Genomic DNA, 24,714 nt, shown 5'->3' with positions numbered 1-24,714 from the left:
TGGGGACGAGTTCCATTATATTTTTGTATGTCCTTTTTTTACCAATTATAGAAAACAGTTGTTACGGTGCTATTATTATGCCCGCCCCAATTCAGTTAAATTCAAAGAGCTTTTTTCCACTACAAAAAAGAGTTTATTGCTAAAACTCGCAAAGTTCATGACACTTGTCATGGACTGTTTGAGAAGCGAGTAAAATTTAATTCTCTTTTAGCTTTATACTCCGTTATCTGTTTTGTGTTGTTTGTAATAGTATTTTTGTCCTGATGTTAACTCACCCTCCACCCCCCCCCCCTCCCCCTTCCCCCCATTTCCCATAGTAAAGAAATGTATGTAATCACTTTGTACTTGTAGTGTTTTATTATTATTATTATTATTATTATTATTATTATTATTACTATTTATTATTATTATTGTTGAATTGTTTCTTGTATTGTTTTTGCTCTCCCTCACCCCTCAACTCCCTTTTCTGTACATAGTCTCCGTTTGTATGGCCATGTTGGGTTTGATGCGTGCATGCCTGGTTTTCTCCTGTAGATGGGTGTCGGCACAGAAGGTCTGCCCGCTGTCCTCAGCCAACATGCTCCGTCTTCATGGCAGCTCAAATTTTTTATCGAGGTTCTCTCCTCTAGATCCGCCGTGTTTCGCCTAGGGGCTTTCGCTGCCTAGTTGATAGGGTCACCTCGTAGAGGATGTGGTCATAGACCACGCACGGTCGGTCTTGGGATAGGGAAACGTTATGCTAGTCCGGAGGGATTACGCCACAATGGCCACCTCGCGAAGACCCAGGGTCCTAGACTAGGGAGGTCCAAGGGGGAGCACCGGGAGGGCTACCCCTCTACCCGCACCTCCAACACAATCCCTTCCCCTGGTAGCTTCATCCCCAAGGAGGAAACAAAGCTACCTGCAACACCCCGTACATAGTCTGATTTCTTTTTGTTTTAGTTCCTTTTATTTGGTGTTGAATGAAATGTGTTTTTACTGTGTTTTTTAATTTTCCATGTACCCTCACGGAGTTTTATTGGAATAAAACTTGCCTTGCCTTGCCTTGCCTTGACACCCTCTGGAAGTCGTCTGGATGTGTATCCATGTTGTAGCAATTAGACTGGTTTTGCGTCTCTCAGTCAATGCAGAAAGATTAATTCCCTGCACAATTCGTAATCTTCTTGTCTCTAGCATGCAGGTGTCTGTTTACCTTACCGGTTGCACATCCACCAAAAGCTTAGATCTGGTAAAAATAGCATTAAACCATGATTCCAGCAAACGCTGCCAATTTCATGAATTGATATCAGGGCATAGTTTGAGACTGAATAGAATAGATAACGTGACACACGCATTGTCTTACGTGTCCACAACCCTGACTACTTTGTACTCTTACTCTTAGCTCAGCTCAGACCGTTCTGTAAGTTGTAACTCCGTAGATCTAGCCTGTGGCGCATCTGTACTAGCTCCAGCGAATATCAGCCGTACCCAGACACACTGTTCTGCACCAATTCGTATTCGCTGCGCAGCAAAACAATATTTACGTGTATGCATGAAAATAAAAGCATGGACTCTGACCTTCAACGCATTCCTTCTTGTGAGATAATCCGCTGTTCGTATGTCACCTCGGAGTTTCGATGGCTCGTCGACTGTACCAGCCTCGCGTAATACTGCCCTCTCCGGACTTTTATGAAGGGAAGACACTGCCAGTGGTCAAAACATTTGTTTCAGGGATGAAACGCCAACTTTTGTGCTGCAGAAAAATGGCGAAATTTGTGTCCAGAAAGTGCCCGACACTTTGAAATCTGCACGCTTGTGCTGCACACACCTCTTCCATTTCCACAAGAGACTCATAGTTTTATGAGGGAAAGTGTGCTATGAAATGCCTGGGGACATTGACGAGTTCTTGCAGTTTGCGGCTGCTCTCCACCGAGGCATTCTTTTCGGGCATACAGTGGTGACTTTTCTGTGTGAAAATCAAGCTGGTACTAGTGGTAGAATCAACACAAAAACTTGTGACGTCACAGTGCACCGACGTCACAGTGCACGGAAAACCACGTGACCACTACTTGACCCCAGGCGACTTGTCTTGGTTAGCCCCGCAACACTAAATCTTCAACTACAACAACAAATTTTTTTCAATTTTTACAATATTTTTCCAGAGATGTTTGTAACATTTGGCATTCGATTTTCAAGTTTTTGGAGATACTTGAAAACCTTGGACTTTTCCTTTAAGACCTGATTGTCTCAGGCTTGTTTGAGCCTGGTCTCAAAAGGTGGGTTCCACTGTATTATTGTTAGCAGTTGATCATAATTTGACTGACGGGTCACCATGCAGGTGCACGCACATATCATGGACAATGTCTGCAAGCTGTGCAAGTTTTGAAATCACTTTTTTGCAGTCACAATTATAAGTCCACGGGTGAAACATTTTATCTGATAAAGACATGTTACCATGCACTGGTAAAAAAAAAAAGCCTTACATGATTTCAACAAATGAAATGAATAAAATACATGAAACAAAGCAGCAAGAATGAACATTACATGTATCTAATTTTGTGTGTGTGAAACGATTGTATACAGCGACACACTTAAACCAACGGCCTTTGTAACTGAGTTTAATGTCGTGTTAGCTTTTGAAGATTGACATGAAAAGCCTGCCTGTTGATAACTGTAGTAGGGTCACTCTCCTGGAAACTGGTCAGTCGGGACAGCGTACAAAAACATTTAAATAAACAACAACATAATTACTTTCCTTTATTTTTATGTGTTTTGTTGTCTTCAGTGTTATTTGGAGCAACAGTGTGAACAAGAACTAAAGCGTTTGTAAATTCTGTGATTTGCTTTGCACTGCAGAAGCTCTGAAATCGCCACTTTTTTCCATTCGAAAGTGTGACATGCTATCTCTGCACATACACATGCCTCAAATTTACCCATTTGATAACACATTTTTCTACAATTGTTGCAAATTCCTGTGTATGAATTTGATTTCACCCGCCCGATGCGCCCAAACGATCTTTTGATAATAACTTGGTTGCATTTGACCATGTAGAAACAATCGTCTCGCACGTCACGCCTGGTGTCCTATTTTTAGCTTCAACGCCATGCCCAAACATAACTTGTGCATACTGTTTCAGGGGATGGATAATTCTACTCTGACATAGTAAAATATTCGATGTCGTTAATCGCGATTGAATGAGATTCAAGTTGAGTCTGTAAAGCAAGTTTAATGAGATGTTCTGATAGATCTGCAAGTGGTGTCCGAAAATTTGCGATACGTGTGAGCACATTGCAGAACTATTTTCTGGCAAACTTGCGATCTTTCAACCCATTCGCGCATGAATATAAGGGAGTCCCTGTGGGGGTTACACGGTGCAAACGTGGTTTCGTACAATCGAGCACGCGGTTAGACGCAGGAAAACTTTGTTGTTGCGGTGTCCGCGCCAAAGTTGACGACAGACGTGCGAGACGGTACATGATACCACAACCTTTGAGGTAAGTTTGAGCTTTACGACGGCTCTATTTTTACTATTTTGCGTGTAGAACTTAAACCACTATTATGATTTTGTCATGTTTACAAACTGAATTCGAAAAAAAATGCCTTTCTGTCAGAAAAACGCAACCAAGTGGCAAATTCATGGGTAGAGTAGATCTAGGTACAGTCCAACGTGAAAAGAAGTTTTCGTTTTTTATGATTGTTTTGCGCCTCTTGTTAGTTTATTTTCTATTTTTTTAAATGAAGATTAGATCATGTGGTTCAGGTTCATTTGTTTTGTTGAGAATCTCAAGAAATAACGTTTGAATCTCTCATCATAGCCAGAGCTGTCTCGTTCGTATAGCAGACGCCATTGCTGCTTTCCGCATGCGGTGTCAGCGATGCGTGCGGGGCAGAAATTATGACAGATACTGGCATTTTCATTTGCACTGGAGCAGATTTTACACAGCGTGTGGTCATTTTTACATTTAGTCAAGTTTTGACTAAATTTTTTAACATAGTGGGGGAATCGAGACGAGAGTCGTGGTGTATATGTGTGTGTGTGTCTGTGCGTGTGTGTGTGTAGAGCGATTCAGAGTAAACCACTGGACCGATCTTTATGAAATTTTACATGAGAGTTCCTGGGCATGATATCCCCAGATGGTTTTTTTTCTTTTTTTGGATAAATGTCTTTGATGATGTCATATCCAGCTTTTTGTAAAATTTAAGTTGAAGCGGCACTGTCACACCCTCATTTTTCAATCAAATTGATTGAAATTTTGGCAAAGCAATCTTCGACGAAGGCCGGACTTTGTGTTGCATTTCAGCTTGGAGGCTTAAAAATTGATTAATGACTTTGGTCATTAAAAATCTGAATTGTAATTAAAATTTTATTTTTTATAAAACGATCCAAAACTACGTTCATTTTATTCGTCATCATTTTCTGATCCAAAAACATATAAATATGTTATATTCGGATTAAAAACAAGCTCTGAAAATTAAAAATATAAACATTATGATTAAAATTAAATTTCGGAAATCGATTTAAAAACAATTCCATCTTATTCCTTGTCGGTTCCTGATTCCAAAAACATATAGATATGATATGTTTGGATTAAAAACACGCTCAGAAAGTTCAAACGAAGAGAGGCACAGAAAAGTGTGCTATGCAGCACAGCGAAACCACTACCGCCCTAAACAGGCTCGTCAGTTTCACTGCGGTCATTGTTAAAAAATGCAGTGCGTTCAGTTTCATTCTGTGAGTTCCACAGCTTGACTAAATGTAGTAATTTCGCCTTACGCGACTTGTTTCTTTGTGTTACGAGGATGTGTTCAGGACAGAACCACTCTGATTTCCAATGTGTGTATCTTGGGATCTTGACGGTTGTAACATGCACTGTTATGTACCTCAATGTGCGATGTAAAGCTGTGGTAGCAATTAAAATATCTGACTCCAACTGTTGCATACTTTTTTTTCAGATGCCAGGATGCTGCTAATGCTCCTATCCTTTCTGCCAGTCCAGTCAATGCTGATCCAGGAGCAGATCAGAGAGACCGGTACGTTTCTACTGTAAATAATTGTTTTAACATGTTTTTCATTAATCTTAATCTTATTATACTGGAATGACTTTGCTTGCATGCAGTCATTTTTTTTAATTTTCTGTATCCATACTGATTTGTGCAGACATTCCTAGCAAAGTCTTTCCATGGCGTGGTAAGTGCAGGTTACATATGGAATCAATTACATTTATACACGTATTTCAAGTACCAAATTACCCCTAGTTGGTATGAATGGAGAGCTTCAGTTGTCTGCTTTTCTGAGGTAGACATTTCCAAGTTTATTGGTGTCACTTGCTCCTTGTATTTTTAATTCATGTTGTAAACCTTTTCAGTTACTATTTTTAATTTTTCTATTTTAAGAAAGGTTCATTTGTCTGTCCACAGATTGACACACTGGATGGGAATGGGGTGGTTGTCCGTTTACTTAGGAAACAAGGATCATCGTTTGTGTGGCCTGCTGTGGAGGAGATATTTTTTGTGAAGTTTGAGGAAGTAGTTGAGGTGCTGCCTGTCCCAACTCTTGACAGACGTGGCAGACACACATTTCAATAAAAAGTTGTTTCGTTTTGACTGAAATAAACCCATGGTTAACTGATATTGGTGTCTGTGTTTGTTTGCGGTGTCCATGGTTACACGCGAGACGTTCTGTGTCATTTGATGAATATCTGCATGTATTACCAAGATTTTTCAAAGTATGTCCATAGTCCTGTTTAAGTATTCATGGAGATTCTTTAAATCATACAATTTTGCAGATAGCAATTTCTGATCACTTGCTGGAAAGGTTTTCTGTGAATGAGGAAATTGTTGATCTGGCGTCCTCATAGTAATCCCCCCATTATGTAAGTGTATGGTATATTTTGAAACTTCTGGTACTTCTATGAAGCAATTTCTATTGTATCTCATTGGAAATTGCATGATAATCACTTGTATTTTTTATGATAAGAGTAAAAATGTGCCTCTAATGGTGTCCTGTGTTTCACGCGAGACGAGGCAACCTTCAACACATTATCTTAAATTACAACATTTCCAAAAGTTTATCTTGCTTTTCAAAACCTTGTGTTGGAAAGTTGAGATGTTAAACAAACCAAACACACCAAAATATTTCAATTTTGACTAACTTTATTTTTGGGCACTCATGTCACACATCTGACCAGTTTTCAGGAGAGTGACCCAGTTAACAACACAGGTATTTCACTGTAGCCAGGTAGTCAGGTGAATTAAAGAGGCCAGGTTTACTAGAACAGCAAGTATGGGCTAGCAGTATAAGGAAGAAGTAGACTTGTACTGTATGTGTGGCTCATTTCATTTATGGACTGAGCATGTTTTGAAACATATTGTGAGTTCAGGCTTGGAGGAATCCGTTGAGAGGCCACGATTTAAACGTAATTAGAAGACTGTGTTTTGAACATAATTTTGAGTTAATACCTGGTTGCTTCTAAGACCTTCAAGTATACCTGTGTCCTAACAAAGAGTTAAGAATGGGTGAGTATATAGCTACGGTTTCATTTTGCTTTCGAGGAGGCCTGTTAGTGAAAGTTTGTCTTAAATTTTCAGGTAGCAGTTTAAACAGAATCAACAGATCATTGATCATGGAAGAAGAGAATTAATGTCTCAGAGACAAAACTGCTGATTTTACAAGAAACTATGTAACAATGGGAGACAAATGATGATTTTACTATAACAAATCTTTACAACAATCCAGTTGTTATATATGACTCAAGCTCAGAAGCAGATACACGTAATTCTCCAATAAATCAATATTGCAATTTGAGCACCTGTTGAACGAAAATTGTATTTCACACAGCTGGTACACATGCATGCAGCTCCTTGAGGCGTCGATCTGACACAATTTCAGCTGCGAGAGTCGTGATGTGTTGTCTGCAGTTGTCAGCAGATTTGCACAAGAATGATACAAATTTTGTGTGGTTACCACCTGAAATATGTGAATCTTGTTGTGAAAGAGAGTTATTTAATGCATGCGGAAATGTAAAGAATTTTAAGTTCCAAGATGAATGAATCTTTGGAACGGCTGTGGAACATGGCTGTGTTGTTGTTGTTGATTGTGCGAGATGGATTGTTAAGCCTCGTATTTACTGTGAGTCCTCTTACCTAGTTTAAGTTTTGCTGCGCATTGTTTGTGCTGCTTTGTTATGTTGTGGAATGACAGAGCTCCAGGCTTCTGCATGCATTCGCTTCATTGTTGTTTCCTTCTTTCTTTTGAGGTCACTAGCTGTCTTGCATTTTTGTTTATAATCTGCAGTATTGTCACAATAGATAAGCATGTACGTGCTGCCTTGGCATTTTGAATGGCAGGAGTTATTTATTACACAGTGAAAAGTCTTTTCTTTTGTCTTTCTTTCTTTATTTTTATATTTAGTCAAGTTTTGACTAACTATTTTAACATCGAGGGGGAATCGAAACGAGGGTCGTGGTGTATGTGTGTGTGTCTGTGTGCGTGCGTGTGTGTGTGTGTGTAGAGCGATTCAGACTAAACTACTGGACCGATCTTTATGAAATTTGACATGAGAGTTCCTGGGTATGAAATCCCCGAACGTTTTTTTTTTCATTTTTTTGATAAATGTCTTTGATGACGTCATATTCGGCTTTTTGTGAAAGTTGAGGCGGCATTGTCACGCCCTCATTTTTCAACCAAATTGGTTGAAATTTTGGTCAAGTAATGTTCGACGAAGCCCGGACTTCGGTATTGCATTTCAGCTTGGTGGCTTAAAAATTAATTAATGACTTTGGTCATTAAAAATCTGAAAATTGTAAAAAAAATAAAAAATTTATAAAACGATCCAAATTTACGTTTATCTTATTCTCCATCATTTGCTGATTCCAAAAACATATAAATATGTTATATTCGGATTAAAAACAAGCTCTGAAAATTAAATATATAAAAATTATTATCTTTTCTTTCTTTCTTTCTTCGTTCATGGGCTTAGACTCCCACGTTCACTCATGTTTTTAGCACGAGTGGATTTTTACGTGTATGACCGTTTTTACCCCGCCATTTAGGCAGCATACGCCGATTTCGGGGGAAAAAAATTATTATCAAATTGGTTTTTTTGAAATCAATTTAAAAACACTTTCATCTTATTCCTTGTTGGTTCCTGATTCCAAAAACATATAGATATGATATGTTTGGATTAAAAACACGCTCAGAAAGTTAAAACGAAGAGAAGTACAGAAAAGCGTGCTATCGGAAGTTCTCAGCTAGCGCAACGAATACCCCGCTCTTCTTGTCAATTCCACGGGCACTGCCTTTGCCACGGGCGGTGGAGTGACGATGCTACGAGTATACGGTCTTGCTGCGTTGCGTTGCGTTCAGTTTCATTCTGTGAGTTCGACAGCTACTTGACTAAATATTGTATTTTCGCCTTACGCGACTTGTTGTTTGTTGTTGTGGCTTATTCTCAGTCGACAAGCTGTTTGTTGTTGTGGCTTATTCTCAGTCGACAAGCTGTTTGTTGTTGTGGTTTATTCTCAGTCGACAAGCTGTTTGCATGCTTTCTCACATCAGACTTCGCAACCAGAAATGTGAACCAGTCTTCATTTCAGGGAAGAAACATTAGGTCTACACCTTTGAAATAATATCAATTGTCAGTGGCTTTCGAACAGATGGGAGATAGATAACTTTGAAATACATGGGAAGGGGGTGGGTTTGGAGTAGCAGTGCCTAGGGGACTAGATAACACTCTCATTTCTAATGTTGAACACTTTAAGGCAGTACGTACTGCTTTTGAGACTTTCAAAGAAGGAAACGATATGGGAGTTAAAGGCATCAGCTGGTATGCATATGTTTTCTCAAATCTGAACATCCAGTGACACTGACAATTGCTCACTATAAGTCTGGGTGCCCTGTGGACAAAATATGAGCAGCTTTAAAAGATTAAATATCTGCTGACATAAAGGAACGTCTGAGAAAAGGCATGCTTAATAGATAGAGAAGTTAGTTCATTTAAGTATTGACATTATTTAAGACGTGATTCTTACCTGTGATTTGTACCTGCCATTGCAGGTGAGCGATAGTTAGCTAAATTAAGTATTGACATTTTTGAAGACTGTGATTCTTACCTGTGATTTGTACCTGTCATTGAAGGTGAGCGATAGTTTGATTAATTTAAGTATTGACATTTTTGAAGACTGTGACTCTAACCACTGATTTGTACCTGTTATTGCAGGTGAGCAATGGAGAGAAGCCACAACAGTGGGGACCCCACATCTCACACCTGCAAGGTCTGACCCCCGTGGAGTCCAGCCCCTCACACAACGCTGGGGACAGAATGAGAAACAGGGCGAATGATTCCTCCATACAAAACGGCTCAAACTCAGACGAAGTCGCCCCGTTAAACTCGCAGGATAAAGTGGTAGCACCGATGGCCGAAATGGAGAAGGCTGACGACCCAGACATGTGTGAGGTGGACTTAGGTGACGGGGACCCTGGAGCCCCCAACGGCAGAAGAAAGTCGGCCACCGACAAACCGAACGGCGACACGACAGACACCGGCCCAGCCAGGCTAAAACCAGAGACGGCAGGCAAGGACGAAACTGACGCTGCGAGCGTGTACTCTATTTACATGGACAGTGACTTCCGATACTACTTTCAGCACCCCTGGGCGCGTTTGTTCGTTGCATACTTTGTGACGTTTTGCAATTTTCTCATCTACGCAGAGGACCCTGTGGCGCACAGTCGCGTGGAGTGCAACATCCCTGTCATCGGGAACTGTTTTGCATTTATCTTCACTCGCTATCCGTCCAATGCCTGGAGTTTTCTGAAAGTGCTGCTGTGGTTGACTGGCATCATCGTGGGCATGCTGGTTGGCAAGATCTTCTTCCATACCTTCCTCTTAAGTAAGTCTGTGTTGGGTTGTTTGTAAAGCTGTGTCTTCTTCTTCTGCGTTCGTGGACTGAAACTCCCACGTACACTCGTGTTTTTTGCACGAGTGGAATTTTACGTGTATGACCGTTTTTTACCCCGCCATTTAGACAGCCATGCATACGCCGTTTTCGGAGGAAGTAAAGCTGTGTGATTGTTGTGTGTGTAGACGGGCGCATTGGTGTAGTGGTAAGACATCAGCCTTCTAATTGGAAGATCGTGAGTTTAAATCCCGGCCGCTGTCGCCTGGTGGGTTAAGGGTGGAGATTTTTTCGATCTCCCAGGTCAACTTCTGTGCAGACCTGCTAGTGCCTTATCCCCCTTCGTGTGTACACGCACAAGACCAAATGCGCATGAAAAAGATCCTGTAATCTATGTCAGAGTTCGGTGGGTTATGGAAACACGAAAATACCCAGCATGCTTCCTCCGAAAGGGGCGTATGGCTGCCTAAATGGCAGGGTAAAAATGGTCATACACGTACAAATCCACGTGCTAAAACATGGGTGAACGTGGGAGTTTCAACCCATGACCAAAGAAGAAGAGAAGAAGAAGTTGTGTGTGTGTGCATTTTCTATTTTCTTTCAGATTGGGTCTGACAATATTTGTTAGCCATTATTTCAATAGACCAAATCAGTCAGTTTGCAGTTCAAGACAGATCTGTTTGGGGCTGATGCAACTTAACAAATAAAATAAATATTTGAATAATACTTCGTTATTAAAAACTGACAGTAACTGAAAAGCAAATAAAGATGTTGAACAAACACACCAGAATAATATCTTACTTGACAGACACATAACCACACTTGTGAACCTATAGCTCAGCTGCACAGATGACAGAAAAGACGACAAACATGTTGGTATGCAAACTAGACTACACAGACACACACATGCGCGCACACACGCATACAGACACACACACATACACACGCATGCATGCATGCGCGCACACACACACACACACTAGCACACACACACACACACACACACACAGACACAGACACAGAATGACGTCACACCTCTTTTACCCATTCAGTATTTTTACCTACGGATACATTACATTCTCTCCATTTTTTTCCAGACAAAATTTTCCGACTGAAGGTGTTCACAGAGTGCAAGGGGTCGTGGATGATCATGTTCCTATCTACCGTCTTGTGTCTCTTCATCTTCTCTTACATCTACACCGCCTTTCTTATGATTGGAGGAGACTCCACATCTCCGTATCGCATTTCTCCCTACATGGGCATCGCCAACCACTACTTCATGAAAGCGGCGGCCACAGGAACTTGGTGCGGTGATTTCTTCACCGCCTGGATGGTGAGTTAATTGATTTTTTCTTTTCATTACTTTATTGTCCCATCGCTGGGAAATTGGGGTCGCTTACTCCCAGTGGAAAGCTAGCAGCAACAGAGTCGCGCTACCCAGGTGTATGCGTGTTTAGGTGTTAATCAGCCTACTGCACTTATGGCAGAATGACCGAGGTCTTTTACGTACCACAGTGGTGACACGGGGGTGGAACATGGACGCCATCTCTGAGTCTGCAAATAAAGATTCAAACCCGTGACCTGCGGATTCCAAGTCCAGTGCTCTGCCAACTGAGCTACCAGGCCCCCGGTTATATGTAGTTTATTTGAATTTAAGCTTTTGTTGTTTAAATCTGTCTTCCTTCTCAAACAGTTGCATATATACACCTCGGGGATCTGACATGGGATGAATTAAATCATCATTCCTTTTTGACACGTACATTGGGACAAATCTACAGGTTGGGGACTTTCCAAATTCCATGCAGATTATTTGCTGAATAAATACAGGATACAGGTCTATATGTCAATATATATGCAAAATGAAACTTGGTGAAACGTGATACGTTGGATGTTTGAATAGCCTGAAAAAATAGCAGGGAAGCATCAGCGATTTGGTAATTTCTTTAGTTTAATCAAGAGAGAGGGTGGGTGAATTACAGCTTCACCCACACACACAAGGACACAGGGATAATGAGAGATTGAATTACAGCTACACCCACACAAGGACACAGGGATAATGAAAGATTGAATTACAGCTACACCCACACACACAAGGACACAGGGATAATGAAAGATTGAATTACAGCTACACCCACACGTACACACAAGGACACAGGGATAATGAGAGATTGAATTACAGCTACACCCACACACACAAGGACACAGGGATAATGAGAGATTGAATTACAGCTACACCCACACACACAAGGACACAGGGATAATGAAAGATTGAATTACAGCTACACCCACACACACACAAGGACACAGAGATAATGAGAGATTGAATTACAGCTACACCCACACACACAAGGACACGGGGATAATGAAAGATTGAATTACAGCTACACCCTTACACACAAGGACACAGGGATAATGAAAGATTGAATTACAGCTACACACACACACACAAGGACACAGGGATAATGAAAGATTGAATTACAGCTACACCCACACACACAAGGACACAGGGATAATGAACGATTGAAGTACAGCTACACCCACACACACAAGGACACAGGGATAATGAAAGATTGAATTACGGCTACACCCACACACACACAAGGACACAGGGATAATGAAAGATTGAATTACAGCTACACCCACACACACAAGGACACAGGGATAATGAAAGATTGAATTACAGCTACACCCACACACACAAGGACACAGGGATAATGAAAGATTGAATTACAGCTACACCCACACACACAAGGACACAGGGAAAATGAGAGATTGAATTACAGCTACACCCACACACACAAGGACACAGGGATAATGAAAGATTGAATTACAGCTACACACAAGGACACAGAGATAATGAGAGATTGAATTACAGCTACACCCACACACACAAGGACACAGGGATAATGAGAGATTGAATTACAGCTACACCCACACACACAAGGACACAGGGATAATGAGAGATTGAATTACAGCTACACCCACACACACAAGGACACAGGGATAATGAACGATTGAATTACAGCTACACCCACACACACAAGGACACAGGGATAATGAGAGATTGAATTACAGCTACACCCACACACACAAGGACACAGGGATAATGAAAGATTGAATTACAGCTACACCCACACACACAAGGACACAGGGATAATGAAAGATTGAATTACAGCTACACCCACACACACAAGGACACAGGGATAATGAAAGATTGAATTACAGCTACACCCACACACACAGGGATAATGAAAGATTGAATTACAGCTACACCCACACACACAAGGACACAGGGATAATGAAAGATTGAATTACAGCTACACACACACACACAAGGACACAGGGATAATGAAAGATTGAATTACAGCTACACCCACACACACAAGAACACAGGGATAATGAAAGATTGAATTACAGCTACACCCACACACACAAGGACACAGGGATAACGAAAGAAACATTTGAAGTCTACAGTCAGTTTGTATTCCCATTTCTGAAATTATTTGAACCAGCATCTTTGAACATCGAGCTACACTGATGTAGGATAATCAACTATGTCATTCTTGCCGTTAACAGCACAAAAGAAGAAAGATTACGTCTGCTGCACTGGAAACTATTACATAGAATATATCCAACCAATAATTTATTAAACAAAATGGGATTACGAACATCGAATAAGTGTGAAGTTTGTAATGAATTAGACACCCTTGAACATTTTTTTTTTAGTTGCCAAGAGGTGATGAAGGGTTGGAAAATATGTAAAGATTTTGTGTATAAGAAAATACATGTTGCCATCATTTTGAATGAAGAAAATGTATTTTTGGGTTATTTTAGGGAAAGTTTGAAAAGTGATTATATTTACTTTGTGAATTATTGTATTTTAATTACCAAAATGACCATTGGAAAATTTAGATATGGGAAAAAGTTAGATTTGGGTGTATTATTGGAAACTGAGCTGAACATTAGGAATAAATTTATGTTATGATTACTTTTATGTATTTATTTATTTAAACATATTAGTTTACTGATAAGGTTTATTGATTTAAAAATGTACACATTTGACAGAGAAAAGAAAAGACCTATGAAGAAGGTTTGCTCCAAGCCACACAAAAAAAACAACAACTAATAAGGCAAAAAAATAATTGTAGTAGCAAACCTGCATGCAACTGAGGTTAAAAAAAACAAACTATGTCATTCTTGGCAGGGGAAAAAAGATAATTATAATTATGTAGCTGCAAAACATCAAAGGTAATATAAGAGAGAAGCAATTAATTTGACATTCAGTTTTTATTCCCAGTTCTGAAATTAAGCCCATCTGTGTCTTTGGACTTAAGTTACACTGATGGAAGGACAGTGCTTGCCTTTCTTCAGACACGTGCTCCGGAATATTTTTTAACATCTGTCGCATAGTTTTATCTCTTGATGCTCACAGTCTGTGACTCAAATAATAATCACATCTACCTGCCCGGTGGGTTGTAACGTACGCTTGAAATGATCTGGACATCTGTGCCGCCTTACATTTCGTGGAGTAAGTTAAGCTTGATCATTTTGTGATTCATAGACTCATCTTCCGTATTTATCAGAGTACATGCATGTGCTGTAAAATTCTATTGATCAGTGCATGACCAGAACAGACAATGACAGTGATGTTTTATAAACCTGTATATCATAATAGACAAGAAGAAGAAAATATGTTTTCCACAAAAACTGTCATTTGGTCTTGGCAACAAATCAAATCATAGTAGCTTAGGAGTAGCTTTAATCTGATGTGAAAAACTGTTGCAGTGCCCCCCCCCCCCCTCCCCCACCCCCCCCCCCCCCCCGCCCACTCCCTTTTTAAGACTGCAAACAATCTTGTGAGATAATCAGGTCTGAAAAAGGAGGGAGTCTTAAAATGGGGTTAAGTTAACAGAGGTTGTGAACAGAAAGTTTGAAAAAGTAGTGTCTTAAAAAGGTAGGGAATCTTAAAAAAAGGGGTCCACTGTACATGCAATAAAAAAACCAGGTGGGACTAACAGGTAGAAGATGCATTGTCCTGAATTTCACATATAAACTAGTATAATAAGTGGAAATATTCAGTTGATGAGAACACCGAAGATCCTACCTGCAATTCTCGGCCTGCATGGTAACATATATCAAAGGTATCATCAAGGGTTGCACTATATGTGGAAAAAATGCAACCGGGCGCAATAATTGTATTGTCTTTTGCATTTTGTGAAGAAGTTGTTTTTATTGCCAGAGATGCAATAATCACAGAACATCAGCCTTGTATTGTATGTCTGAAAGTCAAGGGTATGTATGCATTTTTCAGGATTAGCATTGGAGAAAAGAGGCAACTTGTTGCATAAGTTATACGCATCACAATGTCAAAAGCACATCAGCAAGACGTTTTCAAATGCGTCAAATATTGTTAAAAACATGCGCCAACGCAATCCCTGTATCATTGAAGCAAAGCCTCATACCTGTAGTTTGCGGTTGACCTCTCACATGCAGCAGAGTGCACACTTCCTATAGTTCTGAGTGTGTCAGATTTCAGGGCAAAAGCCATGATGAATCATGCATGAAGTCTGGCACCAGTAGTGGCAGCAGCTATAGCCGCTTGCAGAAAGCTTCAATGGGTATTGAAAGGAGATCAGGAGGGTATTACCATGCAGTGTAAAAGTCATGAATATGATGCATGAGATGGGTAATTATAGCACTGTACAAGAACGGTGGAAGGAGCGGAAGAGGTGATGAATAATGCGCAGTATTGGTCTGACAGCACAGATTGGTACAGAGGCGGCTTTCATGTCCCCTGCTACAGTGCAACCTCCCTTTTGAGACCCCCCTCCCCCAATTTAAGACAGACACATATCTTTTTAAGAGCTGATTTCTCAGATTTTCTGTTCACAACCTCTGTAAAAATTTAACTCCATTTTAAGACTCCCTCTTTTATAAGACCTGATTTTCTCAGATTTTCGGAGGTCTTAAAAGGGGGGTTCCACTGTAGTGAACCGTTGACTTTTGAGGTCAATGCTTGTGATGTAAAAGGCGGGATTAATGTGCTAGTCTGCGTGTATGCATGAATCAGTGTGGTTGTATGGAGTCTTGTGATGTAAAAGGCGGGATTAATGTGCTAGTCTGCGTGTATGCATGAATCAGTGTGGTTGTATGGAGTCTTGTGATGTAAAAGGCGGGATTAATGTGCTAGTCTGCGTGTATGCATGAATCAGTGTGGTTGTATGGAGTCTTGTGATGTAAAAGGCGGGATTAATGTGCTAGTCTGCGTGTATGCATGAATCAGTGTGGTTGTATGGAGTCTTGTGATGTAAAAGGCGGGATTAATGTGCTAGTCTGCGTGTATGCATGCATCAGTGTGGTTGTATGGAGTCTTGTGATGTAAAAGGCGGGATTAATGTGCTAGCCTGCGTGTATGCATGCATCAGTGTGGTTGTATGGAGTCTTGTGATGTAAAAGGCGGGATTAATGTGCTAGCCTGCGTGTATGCATGCATCAGTGTGGTTGTATGGAGTCTTGTGATGTAAAAGGCGGGATTAATGTGCTAGCCTGCGTGTATGCATGCATCAGTGTGGTTGTATGGAGTCTTGTGATGTAAAAGGCGGGATTAATGTGCTAGCCTGCGTGTATGCATGCATCAGTGTGGTTGTATGGAGTCTTGTGATGTAAAAGGCGGGATTAATGTGCTAGCCTGCGTGTATGCATGCATCAGTGTGGTTGTATGGAGTCTTGTGATGTAAAAGGCGGGATTAATGTGCTAGCCTGCGTGTATGCATGCATCAGTGTGGTTGTATGGAGTCTTGTGATGTAAAAGGCGGGATTAATGTGCTAGCCTGCGTGTATGCATGAATCAGTGTGGTTGTATGGAGTCTTGTGATGTAAAAGGCGGGATTAATGTGCTAGTCTGCGTGTATGCATGCATCAGTGTGGTTGTATGGAGTCTTGTGATGTAAAAGGCGGGATTAATGTGCTAGCCTGCGTGTATGCATGCATCAGTGTGGTTGTATGGAGTCTTGTGATGTAAAAGGCGGGATTAATGTGCTAGCCTGCGTGTATGCATGAATCAGTGTGGTTGTATGGAGTCTTGTGATGTAAAAGGCGGGATTAATGTGCTAGTCTGCGTGTATGCATGCATCAGTGTGGTTGTATGGAGTCTTGTGATGTAAAAGGCGGGATTAATGTGCTAGCCTGCGTGTATGCATGCATCAGTGTGGTTGTATGGAGTCTTGTGATGTAAAAGGCGGGATTAATGTGCTAGCCTGCGTGTATGCATGCATCAGTGTGGTTGTATGGAGTCTTGTGATGTAAAAGGCGGGATTAATGTGCTAGCCTGCGTGTATGCATGCATCAGTGTGGTTGTATGGAGTCTTGTGATGTAAAAGGCGGGATTAATGTGCTAGCCTGCGTGTATGCATGCATCAGTGTGGTTGTATGGAGTCTTGTGATGTAAAAGGCGGGATTAATGTGCTAGCCTGCGTGTATGCATGCATCAGTGTGGTTGTATGGAGTCTTGTGATGTAAAAGGCGGGATTAATGTGCTAGCCTGCGTGTATGCATGCATCAGTGTGGTTGTATGGAGTCTTGTGATGTAAAAGGCGGGATTAATGTGCTAGCCTGCGTGTATGCATGAATCAGTGTGGTTGTATGGAGTCTTGTGATGTAAAAGGCGGGATTAATGTGCTAGTCTGCGTGTATGCATGCATCAGTGTGGTTGTATGGAGTCTTGTGATGTAAAAGGCGGGATTAATGTGCTAGCCTGCGTGTATGCATGCATCAGTGTGGTTGTATGGAGTCTTGTGATGTAAAAGGCGGGATTAATGTGCTAGCCTGCGTGTATGCATGAATCAGTGTGGTTGTATGGAGTCTTGTGATGTAAAAGGCGGGATTAATGTGCTAGTCTGCGTGTATGCATGCATCAGTGTGGTTGTATGGAGTCTTGTGATGTAAAAGGCGGGATTAATGTACTAGTCTGCGTGTATGCATGCATCAGTGTGGTTGTATGGAGTCTTGTGATGTAAAAGGCGGGATTAATGTGCTAGCCTGCGTGTATGCATGCATCAGTGTGGTTGTATGGAGTCTTGTGATGTAAAAGGCGGGATTAATGTGCTAGCCTGCGTGTATGCATGCATCAGTGTGGTTGTATGGAGTCTTGTGATGTAAAAGGCGGGATTAATGTGCTAGCCTGCGTGTATGCATGCATCAGTGTGGTTGTATGGAGTCTTGTGATGTAAAAGGCGGGATTAATGTGCTAGCCTGCGTGTATGCATGAATCAGTGTGGTTGTATGGAGTCTTGTGATGTAAAAGGCGGGATTAATGTGCTAGTCTGCGTGTATGCATGCATCAGTGTGGTTGTATGGAGTCTTGTGATGTAAAAGGCGGGATTAATGTGCTAGCCTGCGTGTATGCATGCATCAGTGTGGTTGTATGGAGTCTTGTGATGTAAAAGGCGGGATTAATGTGCTAGCCTGCGTGTATGCATGCATCAGTGTGGTTGTATGGAGTCTTGTGATGTAAAAGGCGGGATTAATGTGCTAGCCTGCGTGTATGCATGCATCAGTGTGGTTGTATGGAGTCTTGTGATGTAAAAGGCGGGATTAATGTGCTAGCCTGCGTGTATGCATGCATCAGTGTGGTTGTATGGAGTCTTGTGATGTAAAAGGCGGGATTAATGTGCTAGCCTGCGTGTATGCATGCATCAGTGTGGTTGTATGGAGTCTTGTGATGTAAAAGGCGGGATTAATGTGCTAGCCTGCGTGTATGCATGCATCAGTGTGGTTGTATGGAGTCTTGTGATGTAAAAGGCGGGATTAATGTGCTAGCCTGCGTGTATGCATGAATCAGTGTGGTTGTATGGAGTCTTGTGATGTAAAAGGCGGGATTAATGTGCTAGTCTGCGTGTATGCATGCATCAGTGTGGTTGTATGGAGTCTTGTGATGTAAAAGGCGGGATTAATGTGCTAGCCTGCGTGTATGCATGCATCAGTGTGGTTGTATGGAGTCTTGTGATGTAAAAGGCGGGATTAATGTGCTAGCCTGCGTGTATGCATGAATCAGTGTGGTTGTATGGAGTCTTGTGATGTAAAAGGCGGGATTAATGTGCTAGTCTGCGTGTATGCATGCATCAGTGTGGTTGTATGGAGTCTTGTGATGTAAAAGGCGGGATTAATGTACTAGTCTGCGTGTATGCATGCATCAGTGTGGTTGTATGGAGTCTTGTGATGTAAAAGGCGGGATTAATGTGCTAGCCTGCGTGTATGCATGCATCAGTGTGGTTGTATGGAGTCTTGTGATGTAAAAGGCGGGATTAATGTGCTAGCCTGCGTGTATGCATGAATCAGTGTGGTTGTATGGAGTCTTGTGATGTAAAAGGCGGGATTAATGTGCTAGCCTGCGTGTATGCATGCATCAGTGTGGTTGTATGGAGTCTTGTGATGTAAAAGGCGGGATTAATGTGCTAGCCTGCGTGTATGCATGCATCAGTGTGGTTGTATGGAGTCTTGTGATGTAAAAGGCGGGATTAATGTGCTAGTCTGCGTGTATGCATGAATCAGTGTGCACACCTGTTTACTCTTACGGAATGGGCGGAAGTTTTACGGATTTAAGATCGTCTTTCCGCTTGTCCGCGCACTGCTTGAAATCTTCCGCAATTTGGCGCGATTTCGAGAAAAAAATATTTGTGATGTTTTCGGTAAAAAGTTGCGATAGTTTTCTCAGTATTAAGACGTCTTTCGTCAATTTCCGGTTATAACGGTGTGTCTTCTTCCGGGACTTTGGTTACACGTGTTGTCTGTTGGTGTTCTTTTGCAAAATGCCTCCAAAAAGAAAGGAACAACACCGACACCGACACGAAACTGACGATGAAGAGCGCGACTAATGCGTGTGGGGCAGAGAAGAAGAGAATCTATTATCAGAAGTGGAAAGAATATTACTCAAAGAAGTATCCGGACTTGACGGTTTCCCGGAAATTTGGACCAAGCCATTCTTACTGCACGCTGTGTGACAGTCATTTCTCGATCACTTTTTTCTTTCTATTTGCTTTCTCCGAAAACTACATCTCAAATATACAATGACGCTATCATGTAATGTAGAATTAAGTTGATCATTTCTTTGCACACAGCAAATTATGAAAAAAAGAGTGTGTTTTATTGCTTTTGAGCGAGTTTGTGGCTTCAAAAAAAATCTTCCGCATGAAGTGGAAAATCTTCCTCATTTTCCTTCAAATCTTCCTCATGGGTCAATGTCAGGGTAAACAGGTCTGAGTGTGGTTGTATGGAGTCTGTTCATTGAAAGTGCATCCTGGAAAATTTGAACCTGTTGGATCTTAAAGAGTTTTAATTGTTTTATTAAAAGGCCAGGGTTCCATTGTGTGTTGTTTCGGTCTTGCATGACAATCACAGAGCATGTAAGTAAATGTATGGACATATAAACCTGATTAAATTACATATTCCTACTCCGAATCACATGTAGCAGTTGACTCAGTCTAAAGTGCTAGGTCTGAAAAGGCTACCCGTCTAAGGGGAGCAACCCCAACTAAAAAAGTGTAAACGTAGCTATGGTAATGACGACGCACCCAGGGAGTTACCTCCCCTCCTGCGTACTACGTCACTACTGCTACTGACCACGTGACCCCTATCATTCGACACTTCAGCTTTCTAGGGAGCAGGTCGTGAATTTTTTGGCTCTAGTGGAAGTTCGCTGTTTGGTATTTGCTTAGACACCCACCGGCACCCACACCCGTCTCTTCACCCGCTGCACTGGTAGTTGGTGAGCTCGTTCCTTTACTTGTATCGAACGTAATTTTCAGTTGCTACTTGAAATTTTCGGCCACGTGTTGGTCACGTATTTTGTGGTAGCCATTTTGGAATTTTGTGTCTCCATTTTGTTGTCAGCATGTCTGACGGAGACAAAAAGCGCGAGCGCGGCAAGGCTGATGTGAAAGGGAAAATTAAACCCAAGTCTTCCACTTCTGTCCCTAAGCCTATTTTGGTTGTTGTTTCTGACGCGGCTAACAATGCTGTTATGACGGTCCCTATTTCTGCCCCGAATGACCAGCCGGTTGTGGGGCAGTCTAATCAACCTACGCGTACCGTTGTTTCTCGCTCGTCTTCTCTGCCGCTTGCAGATTCGACGTCGCTGGTTTCATCGTTGCTTTCTTCGCTGGTTCCCGAGCTTCGCACGTTGGTGAGAGAGGAGATGGTGCGTTCTCAGCCGTCGACTTCCGTTGTCCCGTCGATGGCTTCCTTTCCGCTTCCGGCTGTGACGCTGTCCTTGACCGAGGCGGTTGCTTCTGTGCCTTCTACCGCTGTGGTTGGCGACGCAAGTAAGTTGGGCTGGTCCGTAGGTCCTCGTGAGGCCGCTGGACGCTCCCTGCTGGGAAGCAGCCCTTTTCGGCGGGTTCACGACCCGCAAACCCCTGTTCGTTCTCACTTTGGCTTCACGGAAGACCATCGTGTCGATGAGCAATGGCGGCATTTGGTTCAGGCTTCGACGCTTCCGGCACTCGCCGGAAGCGTAGGTCCTCCGACGTACGCACCCGCTGGGGTCGTTTCCGGAGTCGACCAGCCGGTTCCGTCTGCTGCGCTTCCGGCACTCGCCGGAAGCATAGGTCCCCCGATGTACGCACCCGCTGGGGTCGTTTCCGGGGTTGACCGGACGTGGCCCTCTGGGCATTCGGCCTTCCGGCCGCCGTCCACAGTGTCTGCGCTTCCGCTTTTCGCGGTCGCGTCTGATACTTTTCCGGCTCAGACCGGATCTGCTGCTTCTTCCGCTTCCGCTTCCTCTCAGGTGGCGGTCGCGGGGGGGCATCACCAGCCCTTTGGGCAGGTGTCTCAGCCCTGGCCGGGGCAGTCAGCGCTTCCGTCTTCGGTTGTTGCTTCGACTGCGGTTCCGGTTCCGGCGGCTGCGGGCATGCCGTCCTCTTACTCTTTCCCTAGTCAGGGCATGAGTTCGGATGGTATTGGAGTGGACGGGTTTCCGGTTTCCGGTTACGGTGTTCACCGCCCTTCTACCAGCAACGTGGACTTCGGTCCTTCGCCGGATGTTTCGGATATTCAGTCCGTCGCCAGCGAGGCTGCACGTGTTGGTTATCCGGAGAGACTCAAAGTGGCTCTTGAGGCCGCTGCTGAGGTCACTTCGAGATATTTCGCGGAAGGGGCTTCGGTCTCTTCGGCTGCCGCTTCGACGGCACCGTCCGCGATGGCCGATTTTCGCTCTGGGAAGGAGGATGACTCATACTTCCGGTTTTTGGAGTCTCCATCCATAGCTTTTCAGCTTTCTCAGGTTTTGGCCAAGCCATCTCCTTCCGGAAGCGGAATTCCTTCACTTCCGGTTCCGCTGCTCGTGCCTCACGGCTCAGTTCCGGAGCTGGCTCAGCAGTGGATGGCTTCGCCTTCTCAGGCTTCTGCATTCGCTCTGTCGTCTCACAGGCGGTTGGTCTTGCAGAAGTCTCCTAGGAACTTGTTGGATGCGTTCGCTCTCCCGCGTTCATCTTTGACAGTTCCTCCGGAGATGCTGGCCTTGTTGGCCAAGCCTATCAAGAAGGATGACGGCGTGCTCTTTTCTGAGAACACTCTGATTGCTTCTGAAGAGGCAGGGCGTCAGCAGCTGGAGCTTGCCTCCATTGCTGAGACTCTCATTCGGGCCCTCTCTCGTGCCCTCACTGATTCACTGAATCCGTTCTCTCTCAGCGAGGATCAGGATGCGGATGACGTCTCCACTTTGTTGGCCGCTCTTGCGAGGGTCAATGAAGAACAGATGAGACTTTCCGCTGTGCACTATGCGCACTCTGTTATGTGTCGTCGGGATCTCTTCCTGTCACACTCTCAGTTTTCGGATCAGGCGACCAAGGACACTTTGCGTGCCTCACCGGTCTTGGAGGGTTCCCTCTTTGGGCATCTCGTTTTTGATGCCCGAAGACAGGAAATTCAGGCTAACAGGGACCAGCAGTTCTCTGACTTTTCCCTGCACAGCCTTAAGCAGTCCAAGCAGTCTCAGCCTTCTCAGCCTAAGCAGGCTAAGGTTGCTGGCCCTCCCAAACCGGCAGACAAGGGTCGTGGACGTTCCTCTTCTCGGGGCTCGAGAAGACGACCGTCTTCCGGCAGGGGGAGAGGCGGCTCTGGAAGCAAGCCTCACCCCCAATGAAGTGCTCCCGATCTCCCCCCCACCCCGCCCTCCACTCTGGTGATGGCGGGGGGCCCTTCCCGGGCACTTTCCCATTGGCTCGTGTCCATACAGAGTCAATGGATCGTGGGGGTCGTGAGGTCGGGCTTCCGTCTTCTCTGGAAAGATGGCAAGGCTCCTCTGGTCAGGCGTCCGCCGGCGTTCAGGCCTCCCTCCTCGCAGGAAGCCATTTCCGTCCTTCGGTCGGAAATAGACTCCCTGGTGCAGAAGGGCGCAGTGGAGAAAGTCCTCGACCACAGCTCCCCTGGGTTTTACGGACGGCTTTTCGCCGTCCCCAAAGCCTCAGGGGCATGGCGTCCTGTCTTGGACCTGTCGTTCCTCAATACCTTTTTGAGGGAGATAAGGTTCAAGATGGAGACGCCAGCGTCGGTCAGGGACTCTCTCCGCCCGGGAGATTGGGCGACTTCCATCGACCTGACGGATGCATACTTCCATATTCTTATGCATCCAGCCGACCGGAAATGGCTTCGTTTCCGGTGGGCAAGTCAGGTTTACCAGTTTCGCGCCCTTCCTTTCGGCCTGTCTCTCGCCCCTTGGGTCTTCACCATGGTCGTGAGACAGGTCTGCGCGCTGGTGAGGTCGCGGGGTGTCCGGCTACGTGCCTACCTGGACGATTGGCTCATCCTGAGTCAGAGTCAGGCGGGGTGCGAGCAGGATACCCAATCGGTTCTTCGGGAGGCCAACTTGTTTGGCTTCTCGATCAACCGATCAAAGTCGGAGCTGACGCCGTGTCAGACGTTCACCTACTTGGGAATGTCTTTCGACACGGTGGCTTGGACTGTTCAGCCCTCTCAGAAGAGGGTGGACAAGCTCCAGGCGTGCATACGCTCCACTTTGCCTCTCCCGAGGGCCTCCCTGCGGACTTTGGCCTCCATCTTAGGGCAGATGGAGTCCATGGCTCTCCTGGTCCCCTTGGGGAGGGTCCACAAACGTCCCTTTCAGCTGGCGCTGAAGCCGTTCGTGGACTCTCCCACGGTGGATTGGAATGCCCTCATCCCTCTCCGGGGATGGTTCCAATCCGCTACCCTTCCGTGGCTGGACACGGAGTGGGTGTGCAGGGGCGTGCCGATAGCCCTTCCTGCCCCAGACTTGGACCTGTTCACGGACGCGTCCTTGGTGGGGTGGGGGGCTCACACAGACCAGCTGACTGCGTCAGGTCTGTGGTCGGCAGATCAGAGGATGCAGCACATCAACTTGCTGGAGCTAGAAGCCGTGGCTCTAGCTCTGGACAAGTTCCGGCCCTCCCTTCAGGCCAAGCATGTTCGTCTGTTTACAGACAACACGACAGTGGCAGCTTACATCAACAAGCAGGGAGGGTCGCGGTCTCCGTCGCTTTCGGCCAGGGCCTGCGAGATCCTGATTTGGTGTTCAGAGCATCAAATCAGGCTTTCGGCCAGGTACCTGCCCGGAAGCTTGAACACTCTGGCGGACGCGCTCAGCCGCTCCGACAGAGTGCTTCAAACAGAGTGGACCATCACTCACGGAGCGCTGGATCGTCTCTGGTCTCTTGTGCAGAAACCTCAGGTGGACCTTTTTGCCACCAGGTTCTCGAAGAGACTACCAGTGTTCGTCTCACCATTCCCGGATCCCGAGGCGTGGGAGACGAACGCGATGGACATTTCCTGGTCAGGCCTGGAGGCTTACGCGTTCCCGCCATTCCAGT

At 44.2% G+C, this 24,714-nt stretch overlaps 1 protein-coding gene and 1 long non-coding RNA gene across 7 annotated transcripts in view; both read left to right on the top strand.

The window, feature by feature from the left end:
- LOC138971227 (transmembrane protein 117-like) overlaps positions 1–24,714 on the top strand; it is a 54,694-nt gene that overhangs the window by 17,628 nt on the left and 12,352 nt on the right. For 5 of the 6 annotated variants that reach the window (XM_070343911.1, XM_070343914.1, XM_070343912.1 and 2 more), the window contains 2 exons: positions 9,199–9,868; positions 10,972–11,207. In XM_070343911.1, the coding sequence (XP_070200012.1) occupies positions 9,199–9,868; positions 10,972–11,207 (906 nt within the window). Of the gene's footprint in view, positions 1–6,234; positions 6,497–9,198; positions 9,869–10,971; positions 11,208–24,714 lie in introns of those variants that run through there. The other variant, XM_070343916.1, reaches the window with a different exon arrangement.
- On the top strand, positions 3,360–5,609 carry LOC138971228 (uncharacterized). The gene is made up of 3 exons (XR_011457200.1): positions 3,360–3,474; positions 4,934–5,011; positions 5,399–5,609. It is a non-coding gene; the product is annotated as an uncharacterized lncRNA (long non-coding RNA).

Source organism: Littorina saxatilis, linkage group LG7, assembly GCF_037325665.1.
Source record: "Littorina saxatilis isolate snail1 linkage group LG7, US_GU_Lsax_2.0, whole genome shotgun sequence".
NCBI classification, from domain to species: Eukaryota; Metazoa; Mollusca; class Gastropoda; order Littorinimorpha; family Littorinidae; genus Littorina; species Littorina saxatilis.
Note: the sequence above shows the minus strand (reverse complement) of the source record. Positions and strands in the feature narration are given on the sequence as shown.